This window comes from Fulmarus glacialis, unplaced genomic scaffold (genome assembly GCF_000690835.1).
Source record: "Fulmarus glacialis isolate BGI_N327 unplaced genomic scaffold, ASM69083v1 scaffold34635, whole genome shotgun sequence".
In the NCBI taxonomy this organism is placed as follows: domain Eukaryota; kingdom Metazoa; phylum Chordata; class Aves; order Procellariiformes; family Procellariidae; genus Fulmarus; species Fulmarus glacialis.
Window position 1 is genome coordinate 16,641 of NW_009211712.1, and position 12,087 is coordinate 28,727.

General features: G+C 42.4%; 1 protein-coding gene across 1 annotated transcript in view; it reads right to left on the minus strand.

Annotated features, from left to right (window-relative positions):
- SFI1 (Sfi1 homolog, spindle assembly associated (yeast)) overlaps window positions 1-12,087 on the minus strand; it is a 29,553-nt gene that overhangs the window by 319 nt on the left and 17,147 nt on the right. The window contains 17 exon segments of the mRNA XM_009577646.1: window positions 346-448; window positions 1,149-1,166; window positions 1,168-1,258; window positions 2,022-2,163; window positions 2,846-3,107; window positions 4,277-4,355; window positions 5,331-5,590; window positions 6,328-6,503; window positions 6,873-6,947; window positions 7,243-7,317; window positions 7,741-7,901; window positions 8,588-8,684; window positions 9,201-9,303; window positions 9,969-10,045; window positions 10,486-10,581; window positions 11,392-11,467; window positions 11,712-11,890. Coding sequence (XP_009575941.1) covers window positions 346-448; window positions 1,149-1,166; window positions 1,168-1,258; window positions 2,022-2,163; window positions 2,846-3,107; window positions 4,277-4,355; window positions 5,331-5,590; window positions 6,328-6,503; window positions 6,873-6,947; window positions 7,243-7,317; window positions 7,741-7,901; window positions 8,588-8,684; window positions 9,201-9,303; window positions 9,969-10,045; window positions 10,486-10,581; window positions 11,392-11,467; window positions 11,712-11,890 — 2,070 coding nt within the window.

Genomic DNA, 12,087 nt, shown 5'->3' on the forward strand with positions numbered 1-12,087 from the left:
GGGACTGAGAGCAATGCAGATGCAGTCATTGTAGCGTAGCTACACTGTCCTGAGAAATACAGAAAAAGATTTGAGACCAAATCTACTAAAGCCTACTGTAGCTTGGAAATAGCCCTAGAAAGGTCTGTCGGAGCTGGAGTTACATTTTTGAGCAAATAGGAAGATGCATCTACACGGTAGTCTGTTCTACTCAACGGCCTACTTCTGGTTACAGGTTTCCCTTCTCTTGGCATTTTAGTAACAGCTTACTATACAATTCCTCACAACTACCATCAGCCTTTAGGCTAAGTGCATAGCATAGTGATAATCACTTCAGTTACTTCAATTTGTTTGCTATTTACGCACCTGATCCAATTCTTCCTGAACTCCTTGTACACCATCTTGGTCCTCTGGTTGCATGCTCTTTTCTAGCCACTTCTGTAGAATCTGTGCCTGCTGCTGACAGGACCTGATAAAATGGATTAGAAGTATTCTTATCCCAATTAGGAGCTCAACAGTCTAAGCCAACTTAGACCTGAAATTGATACTTGAAATAAGACCCAATTTTTTTGTCTCAAACCAGTCAATGATAGACATCTTTAAAATAAGGAAAAAAAAAAGTAAGTATGCTGGAAAAGATGCTTTCTGTCTGAAAGCTGTTGTCTTTATTTCCTACTCCTAGTTCCTGACTTCTTCCTTTCCTGACAGTTGAATTGCTCCAAGCCCCATTTTCTTTTAAGCGTTTTTGTAAATGTCTTCTTGTTCTAGTAGAGTAGTTGTCAAACCCCAGCCGTACTTTTTTTAATTGACAGTTGAAAAAGCTAAGTCTTCACTCCTCATGATAAAAGAACTAAGTTTCAGCTGCTCTGCCAAGTTCAGTTGCACTGCCTTCAGATTACACCCAATGATACTTTTGTTATGCTTTATCCAATAGCCGCCAAAGGTATAATGAAACCACTTGCTGACTACATAAGAAGTTGTGCATGTACCCTCTCCCACCTGGAGTGAAGTCTTAAAAGGAGAAAATAAAAACCTCTAGAACTTTTCTCTGTTTCACTCACAGTTCTGCTGTGAACAGACTGGTTATTTTCAAAGTAGATACATATAAAAAATGCAATACTGAGTTGACAGCATGAAGAAAGGCTGGCTAAAGGGGCTTTGCAACATACTTGAGTTCTTGTTTCCTGCATCTGCTGTTGGATGTGTTGGAGTTCAACTTCCAGCTTTCTCTGTAACACCATTTCTTCTCTGGAACTGTGCTCCCTTTCTTCCCCTTCAGCTGAATGGGAGATACAAGGCACAAGCAATGAGAGTAGAACAGACTTACGCTGTTTCTTCTTATTAAGGAAAGTCAGGTTAGTAGACAGGAAACATGGAACCCTCCCGGGTCCTTTTCACACATTTTGTCACCCTGTGACATGTACCTATTCACCTGAAAGATCAGGTACAGTGAAAGGGCAGGAGTCCTGACAGCATTACAAGCTCTCAAGACTCAGTTTAAACATAAAAAAAAAGATAAGAAATGCTCTAGTGAATAGTTTAGTACTACAAATGCTATTTTGGCCTATTCATGATTTAGTGGTTTACATCTACTCGAGAAGTGAGCAGTTAGTCTAGTCCCATGGAACACAAATTTCACACCCTTATGTCATTAAAAACACCTTATTGAGAGGTGCTTAGACACCATCCATGTCCTTTACAACCATACTGTAAGTATGGGGAAAACTTAAGAGACCCTTACTGGGTGAATTCTTGCCTCCTGAATTGAGTTCTGCTATACCTTTAGCCTTGTGTACATGAATGCCCCAGCACTTGAGCACATTCTTGCTAAAAGAAGCCGACCCCTAGCAGTTCCCATCCTTCAATCCCTAGAACAGTGCTTTAGTCCCCTGATTTAGCGGAGTCCATAAAACTGTATTACCATCCTGAAAAGGAATGGCTGATATTTTTCACCTCCTGATGCAGGCATACAAGACTGTCATGTCTCCCATACATTTTGTGGAGTTGACTTGCAGTCTTCCATATATTGGAGGAGGACCTACCTGCAGTTTGGTGACTCCATTTTCCCAAGTCTTCAGGTGACAGCAAATGTGGCTGCAACTTTGGTCGCAACTTCTCCACAGAGCCCTGTTGAGAGTCTTGGGAATGGGCTCCTTTGTGACCACTCACAGGCTGACCGCCTCTCTGCAAGGTCAGAATGATACTGGTTTTTTCCTCAAAGGGTTCTCTTGAGTAAGCCCTACAAGTAGGATGCACCTGACCTACTAAGCCCTACTCCCACTCAGACATCCCCCATAGCCACTGAGCCCCTCTCATAAAATACCACAGAAGAAGCAGAGCTTAAGAAATGGGCTCTTTCATTTCTAGCACGGAGATATTTCATCAAGATTAACACCTCCCATTCTGTGTGGAACAAAGGAGTTTAAAATGCAAGAACCTACTCACAGGTGAAGTGAATTTCAATTTTTGAGACTCTCGGCCATAGCCACTGCTACTAAACTGAGTTACTCTTAAATCCCTGTAATCTGCTTCGCAAACACTGCTCTGAACTCTTCGAAGGAGCAGTGCTCTCAAGTCAATTGCTAGGAAAAGCATCCTACTAGGAAGGACACAAGACCAGGAAAAAATGCATGAATTACAGTACAACACACATGAGGACTGGTCAGCTAGTGAAATATTGCTTCAGACTGGTGGTTAACAGTTTTTAGGCATTCAGAGCCAGTTAATTTGGTCAGCTTTTAAGGCGATAGCTGGAACAAGAAAAGAATAGTTCAACAACCAGATGGGCAATCCAGGGGAGCCACGGAAAAAAACAGCAGTAAGCAGCATGCATGTTGACAGTAGCCCCCTTCAGCAATACACTCACCATTTCTGCTCCATCTTTCATTTGGGGCATGAAAGATGAAGGAGACCATAGCTCTGGCCTCTGAACAGCACGGCGCACATCATGTGTCCACAGTGGTACAGACGGGAGAGCAGCATGTGAGAGAGATGGATAGGAATGACTGGTATTGCCCATTTGAGATAGACGTTCACAGGTACCTTCTTCCATTCGAGGTGTTTGCGTTAAGTTCCCAGTCTGCACAGAACATTTGTTCACAGATGTTTGCTGAAAGGGTGCCTCTGATCTGTAAAGGAAGAAGGATGAGGACCCTGTACATTGCAACCAGTTGATCTTGTCCTTTGCAGTCAGCGCAAAAAAAGAGAGAATCTTGTTATTCCCTTGCATACAGCTTTCCAGTTAGTTTACTATGAAGGGGAAACCCCAATTTAAAAAAAAAAAAAAAAAAAAAGGAGAAAAACAACACAATGGTTTAAAAACAAACAAACAAAAAAAGCAGTAAAGCAGATAAGGTTTCCATTACTCCTACCTGCCCTGCTCCAAATCCTTCACATTAATCCAGGATGAAACAACTTCTTTAGAGCTGTGAATTCAACCCATTAACAAAATCCTGCCTTATTTTGGTTTGGGGATGAGCGAAAGAGGGGAGCAGAAGCAACAATCTCAGATAGGTCTTAACAGGAAATTGATAGATGTTTCCCTTCTTTAAAGCTAATTACAGAACAGTTTCACAAAAAAAGTTCAGTCTAAACATCTGCTTAAAAGCAATTTCAGCTTATATAGCAAGAGCAGTTTCAGCTCCCTCACTTTCAGGGCTAAGAAGTGATACCATAACTAAAACAAGTGCAGAACACTCAAGACAATGAAACGACTGCTTAGTTGAACAATTTCAGCAGCATAGACCTTTTGGGGAAAGTAAAAAAGTAGCTCCTTTTAGAGCAGCAAAGTTGATTCAGCCAAGACAGAGAGAAATATTCAGTTCTAGCTCTGCATTACCAGAATCATTAATGATCCCCCAGTAGATTAGTTAAATCCAGACCCAAACTTGCTGTGGAACACATATGATCTATGAGCCAAAAGGCATCCTGCACAACTCAAACTTCTGAGTTCATGTGGCAAGACTGACAGAAAAGGAAACTTTACTATTAACTAAGCCCATTAATTTTGGAAATAAGTGATGTGCCTTATCTTTCGCTCAAAATCTCTCACTAATGAAACAAAGGCCTTGGTTGCTATTTAATTAACTTGAAAGTTCCATTATTATTGTCTGCTTCATATAAAAAAAACAGAAGTTTTTAAGGTCACCATGGCCTTTTGATAGTATAGAGCAATGCACAGTCCCATAATTACTGAATGTTCTGTATTATGAAGGTAAGGGGATTTGAGGGGATAAGCCTCACTGAAGGCTCACTGAAAGTCACTCTTTTTCTTTACTTTTAAAAATAGATTTTCTACCTAGTAAAAGGAGGTCCCAGCAGTTCCTTGCTTTCTAGAAATTTCAGAAGGAAGTCAGGCCTCTGTGGTGGTAACCTTGCTCTTGAACAGCATTTTGGAAAAGAACAAAAAGAACCAATAATGCCCCAGATTCATGATTATTTTAAATTGGCGTAAGCTGGCATTGCAGCTAAAGAAACAGTCCTATTCCTTCATTCATCCCTGCTCTGCAACATTCCCCTTGCATGCAATAATAATTTTTAAAGATTAAATTTCAACCTGTATTAATGTCGCAATCTGGTTCACCATATGAATGATTGTACCAACACGAGGAGTAGTGGAAGGGACAGAACTGAACAAGGCAGAACTACTTCTTTTGGCAGCGTATGCTAGCTTAAAGGAATGTGAAGCTATCAGCTTATTTCCCTGTAAGGCTTCTATCCTGGACTGAGAAGCTTCATGGAAGATTCTTCCTTGCAATTGCCCCATGATCAGTAAGAATTTTTTAAGGAACAGTTTCCCCAAGGGAAAGAAAGGGGCAGGAAGAAAGTTCAGTTTCTACACAGCCAGGATCTTGATTTTTATCATTTCATCAGACCCTATACATGACTTCAGTGAAAAAAAGAAGAGCTTCAGTGACAGCTCTAGGTTACTTGGGCAAGATAAGCTCTCATGATGGTAGAAGTTCCATCACATACACAGAGAAACATTTGAAAGTTGTAACTGTTCCTATGACAAATGACCAATGCTCTGTGAATTCATAGTTGTATATTGAGAAACGCACAGTGGAAAGTATATAGCTAAGCTGATTCTATCTGTCATTGTTATGTAAGTATAAAGTCACAAATGATGCATGCATTATGCAGCGGCTCTTGTATAAATCTGCAACGCCAGCTGTATGATGAAGGGTCAGAGAAAGAGTTAAGACTGCATGGAACTAACAGTCATCAGTCTGAAAACTTGGAAATACAAAAATGGGAGAGACACAGATAGACTACATATATGCAGAGAAAGACAGACAGATAGACTACATATATGCAAAACTACATATATGCCAGAGAAACACAGGAGGGACTAGAACTTTACACTCACAGATCACTGAGAATTGAGTCCCCATCAGCAAGGTGAAATGGTAGATGACTACATTTTGAAGGCCATGGCTCTTCCTCTGCTGGATGTCCTCTTGTCTCAGGGCTAACATCAGGCATTTTAAATGTCACTTGCTTCTTCAGACGTGGCAGAAAAGAACAAGGCGTATTTAATTTCTTGCAGAGCGCCTTCTGTTTCCACAGCATGGCACAACAATACACTGACTGGTGAAGGTTATAGGCTGCCGGCCAACACAAAGAATAGTAGAGCATTTGATGGCTGAGAGTAGGAAGCAACAGCACGCCACCCAGGGAGAACACCACAGAAAGGAACTGAGATTTCTCATGACCTCACAGCCATACCAGCTCTCTAAGCTAAATTAGCAGGTCCGCTGTGGTAACATTTGGGTAAAGAGAATTAGCTGGGTACTTCTGTAATGAGGCAGGCTGCACATTAGCAAATGGAACAACTAGTGTCTTGAAAACCTGGAAAACAGCTGGGAAAGCTGCCCAGGAGCAGGAAGAGAGCAATCAATACAGGCATCCCTATCTTCCTTTCCACACACAGCGCTGGGCTGATACTCAAAGGCAGGAGTGACACTAGCCCATCTTTGAAGGTGTAAGTGGTGCTAAAGCTAAGACAGGATTAGATGCAGCCTCTAATTCTTCATTCTAGCACAGAATTTAAACCCAGACCCTACCCACAGGCAAAGGTTTTATCCAGCTATACTGTCTACGGTAGGAATTGGCCAGTTTTGAAATAGCTTCATTAAGAAATGTTCCCATTTAGCAACACAAGTCTGAAGTGCTCTAGTCTCAGCTGAATGAAAGGATGGGGTGTTTTGCTTTGAACCACAGGCAAAAGTATATGTCAGATCCCAACAAGAGCCAAGATGTAGGGCTCCAAGATACACACATACACACAGAGCAGATCAGAGCAGACCAGTCCTGGATGTATCTGAGTGATCATTTGTCTCTTTTACCTTCAGCTGGCGCTGGGCTTGGAGCTGTCCCCCCAGCTGTTTCATGCCAGCGGTGTATCTTAAGACTGGGGTTACACCTTCTCTCAGAATAGTAGTGTGGTAAACTCCTGAGGCTTTTTCAACGCGATCTTTCTTCTGCTGTTGCCCCTTGGCAAATCTGAGCCAAGCATCAAATACCTACAACATGAACGGCAGATAGCTGCGAGTGTTACAAAGACAGGTTCCAGGCCAGGGACTCCCCCTGCAGACAGGAACACTTTCCCTTCCACTGGATAGCAATAGGCAGAGCTACAGCCAACAGTGGGACACTACCACAAGGACAAGGGAACAGGGATTTAAGTCAGCTGAGGCTGGATGGGGAAAACGCGCAAATTTTTTAATCTGGTAAGAGGATTTAGGGACAGTTTTCCAGCATCCTAAAATAACATATAGCACCCCAAAGATGAAAAGATATTCAGTGTGCACTCTGCTGATTGCAGTCAAATCTGCACATGATCTGCACATCTGTAAATTCACTTGTCTGCCCTGACTCCCACACACCCGTACCTTCCTCTGCAACGAAAGGGACCAGTACCACAACGCTTGCACTGTTTTCCGCTTCTCCCATTGCTGCTGCAACAGCTATCGGGGGAAAAAAAATTGCACAGCAACCATGTTAGGAGTTTACGTATCCGACACCAGAAACGCTAGCCAAATGAAGCATCAACCAAACAGGAAGTGCTGGTGGAGCCATAGCAGAATAACCTACTCAGTTCACCCAGTATATAGCAAGGTGTCTCTTGTGCTAGTGGAACAAAAAATCCAGAAAATGTTTAAATAAATTTTTGTGGTCCTCATGTGTAAATGGAATATGAAGGAGAAGAAGGGATAAGGATCAGCCGGGAGCTAGATACCTACCCAGGAGACAATTCCTTACCTGTGTCTTCCAGCAAGAGAAGGAAACAGAGCAAAGTCTATGAGTCATTAGCTGATCTCCCTGTCTCTGCAGTAGCTGTAAGGCAACCAAAACAGTGAGTCACTTGCAGACAAACCCCACTTATCTGAGCCAAATGCTACTAGAGCAGAACAGGTACCAAACAGCCTTTATCACCTTCCGTTGAGGCCACCCTCAATATCTAAGTGCCCTAGAGTGTAACCCCATTTTCAAATATCTATGAGCCTACAAAGGATTTCATTAACAGTAAATGATCCCACACATGGCAAGCCCAGCTTGTCATCTCTTAAGTCTACTAGTTCTATACAAGCTTCCTCAGGCAAGACACAGGCACATTCCTTCCTCCTCAATGCACAAGGCTGTCATGCTCCTCCTCACCCAAGACTATCATTCCCTTCACCAGGGGACATGGCCTGCTCCTCCACACCCACAACTTCCCACCCTGGGTCACTGGCTGGGGAGGTTGCTGATCCTTCTCACCATTTTCCCAAGGCATTGCTGATGATATTTCTTCCATCTCACCAGGTACTTCTGGAGTAGGTGCTGCTGGTGGTGCTGTACTGCTCTATGCTGCTGAGCCCTCAGCATCAGAGACTCCCTAGTTAATTCCTTCCAGTGAAGAAACAGGGTCTGTAAATGCACTGTTAGGAGAAGATAAATTAACTGATGTACCAAAAGGAGACTATTAATCGCAGAGAGTATCAAATGATCAGCTACTCTTCCAGATTGTTTTAGCTATACTTAACGCTAACAACATTCAGGACTGACAGTACTCAGCACTAGGAAGAAGGATGATGAAACACTTCAGGTAATGGACAGTGAGCCATGATTTGCAAGTCCTCCCTGCTGCCATCAACATTCTTTATAATCTTCAGGAAATTATTTGCCCTCTTTGTGCTTCACAGTCCTCATGTCAAGAACATGCCTGGTACCATGAAAATGCTTGCAGAGTTTGAGGGCCTTTCTATATTAGAGAAAGATTGAAGCAATAATTGACAAGATTACTTGCAGTGCCCTCGAAACAGAGATGTCTGAGCTTCTCAAAATTATTAATGCAAAATTCCTTTGAGGAAGAAAGTGTTAACCACCCCTTATATAGACAAGGAACGAATAGAGGAGCAAAAGTCACACAAAGAAGCCTTCAACAGATCACTGGAGTCCCACGTCATTTCCCATTCTATGGGGACGTCCTTCGTAGGCTTAATAGAGCATCCAGTCATTTCATCTCTACAGATGACACAGAAGACTGGCCTACTAAGCCATGTCTTTTAAGGATCGCACACAGATAGCTAAGTCTCTTGAGAGTTTAATATCTCCATCAGCTCACCTATATCCAAATGTTTTCTGGCCTCCATCACAGCTGTCATCTTCTGCTGACGGTAATACACTTGTAGTGAGGCAGTGTATCTCCACTGTAGCAACACCTAAAGATATAACACAAACAAGAGACAGTATACAGACTGACACTGCAATGTTCTTTGGAAGGAGAAGCAACGTACTCCACATTGCTGGCACCATAACCATTTCCATCTCATTTTTCACATAAGGCTCAGCAAGACACTGCAAATTTCCTACAAATTAAATCCAGCAGTATTTCAGAGGGTCCCCCGGCATTTTTCAAGGCATTCTTCTTTTCTGTCCCTCCATCCACCCCCCCTACCGCCCCCCCTGTAAGGTAATACTACTATGCTGTATCATACTACTGGTTTTCCCTTCCTTCTAGGAAATGGGAAGAAAGAAAGAAAGAGAAAAAAACATGAGCTCACTCAGAGACAACAGTTTCAGAGATGCGTGTAAAAATAAGATAGGACTCTCACTTTTTACACCTTTCTTAGTAGTGACTCTTAGATGAAGTTTTTGGTCCTTCTAATTGCATTACCTGACCCCTGCCTGAACTAGCATCTGTACTTAGACCTTGGTATCTGCTATACAGGCCCTACCTTTGACAGGATCGCTCTCCTGTAGTGCTCATCTGCCCGAGTAGTTGCCTTAGCATCATGTATAAGAGCAAGGACATTTTCTCTCCACGTACACAGAAGCTGTCTGACGGTGAAATCAATAAAAAAATTAAAAACCAAACAAAAACCATTAAGAATGATTCTCACTTATTCATTTGGTACCTTCCCACTCACAGGGGAACCAAAACCAACTGCCTCTATAAACTCAGTCTTGCAAATCAACTTCTGCTCCTTCAGGTCTCTGCTGAAGAGAAGGCAGTGCAAAAAACAGAGCACACCCTTATATCTAGCATCTTAAGCTGAGTCAAGTAGGCTCTGCAAGTGACTCAAGTTGCATAGCACGAAAAACAAATGAGGTAGTTAAAATTAAAGCAACTACAACCAATACAAAGTGATATTATCTTTAATCGCTCTTGTCACTATAATGCAAGACAGCCTCTACATCTTCAGTCTGCTTTAATATCATAGCAGTCAGAATCCGTGCACTGCAGGGAATGATCAGTTTGCTGTCTGCTGTCTCTCATGGGACTAAACACAGATAAAAAAAGTTAAAGCAAAACAGATGGCAATCCAGGAAGAGGTTGACTTTTTTTAGCTAGATGACCTGCACAGAGATAGCAATGCACGGCAGAGTCAATTCCCAGCACTGAACACTCAAAAATTTGCAATGGTGGCAGTGAAAGAAAAAGAGTAATTTGACTGCAGTGCAGTCGCTTCTCTCTCACGCTGCACAAGGAAACATAGGCTTACCGCAGCAGTAGTCTAGTGTGCTGTTTCTCCTTTTCAGCTACTTGGTATAGAATGCACTGTATGTTATGTTGGTAACTCTGCAAGAAAAGCAGCAAGAAGTAAAATTTCCCTCAACTGCCAACATCTCTGAGGAAAGAAGACATCTGGAAACTCTTAGTAGCAGCTTAGTAGAATAGTAGCGGCAGTAGAGTATAGGGGAAAAAAAAAAAACAAAGAGGTTACAGCCACTGAAGTCAAATGCTGTTTTTCCAAGATGAACAGTCATTACACACTAGTTAAGGCTAGTGTGTAAAGCTATTATATACCCTTCACCAAAGCCACAAGATTACATTGGTTCTTTCTCTCAACAAAGCAATGCTAGAGCTTATACAACTCTATCTACAATAGCCTCCATTCTGCCTTGCACACTTGGTGTGTAAGTGCCTAGAGTGAAACAGCGTAGCAGCAGTTCAGTTCTCACTGAAACACTTAAACACACACAGACAAGTCCCACAAAGGAAAGGACATTCCCTCCTACCTTCCAGGCTGCAAAGGTCTTGCCCAGTAACGTGTGCCGATAGCGTACGTCTGCTTGCACCAACTTCCTCCATTTCTCACGCTGATGTCCCACATACTGCGGGGGGGTGGGGGGGTGGGGCGGGGGAGAAGAGGGAAAAGAAAAAAAAAAGATATGTACACATGATGGAGGGAAAACAGGCAGTGGTAGAGAGAGCAGAGGGAAAAGGACCATTCCCAGTCTCTGGGGAAACATCAGTCCTTTATTTTGCTATAATAGGTTCTCACTCAAACTGGCTCTGTGCTCTGCTATTCCTCCAAAAGGCCTAGCTGAGGCTTTTTTTTTCTCTGCCCTTTTTAGGAATCCTCTTGAAGACTGATGCAATTCACTCAAGCTAAGAGTTCCGGACCAATAGACTAGTGTCAACTCCAAAATTTCTCATAGATTCTCGAGACAAGCTGCAAGGCACATTTGGTACCTCACATCATGGTAAGGAAAAGGTCCAGCATAAAAGTGAAGTGCCATCTGATAGGGCCTGCTATGACCTGTACACAACTACAGACCATACACCATGGCCTTGCTGGAAACTTCTAACTTAAGTAAAGTTTTGAGAAGGACATACGCAGTACTAGCGAGGGACAATTTCATCATACTAACTCTGGTTATGTTCCCAGACAAATCTCCTAAACTATAGCCCCATTCTCACTATACCTGGACAAGTGAACAAGAAGTTGAAGAACTCCCCCTCCTCCCTACACAATTCTTGTTCCACCCACACTGAACTGGTTTTATTCACCTGGAAAGGGAGGAGAGCTTAGGAATGACTAGTGTTTAAAATAAACAATTTAATTTCTAGCCATAAGGGTACAAGCAATCTGAACATAACAAAAAGGATTCAAGCTCTTCCCCATCTGTTAACTCTCTCACCTCACTCCACTTGTTCCAGGTCTGCTGCAGACACTTTGAATAGTGAAATCTTAAGGCTTGCGTCTCCTTGAGCCTCCTATAGGAAAAATAATTTAATTAATTCTCCTACAGAGCAATCCATGTTACTGAACCCCTCTAGCACAGGCATGAGTCCACACTTGCTATTTTCAGTAAGTCATTTACTGAGTGAAAGACAAACCAGCAGATTCTAAAGCACAAATAAGAAGTCAGAGTCATTGTGAATTAAATGCTGCTTTGTCAAAAGTAGACTACCACAGGGCCAATCCAAGTAATTCTCCCTTTTAAAAAAACCTTCTTACTCTGTTTTTCTCTCCTGAGTATTCTGCTTCCACAGACAGAAAGCTTTTAGCAGCAGCAGGTTACTGTAGTGATCTCTTGCAAGAACCAAGCCCTCTTGCTCTTCCAAACGTGCAGCTGTTCTTCTACGCCAGAAGCACCAGAAACAACGCAATAGTTGCCTTTCAAAATGAAATGCAGCCTATAATGGAAAGAAGGTGGCAATGAATTCATGACACAGGCCAGTTACAAACAACAGAAGACATGCACAGAACTGTCCAATGTTTGTTTTCCTCTTCTCATGTTGAACAGCAATGGACACATGTCAAAGCCCTTTTGCTGCGAGTTTATGTGAATGTGTTCTACAAGTACCTATATGCATGTGAATGGAGAAACTGT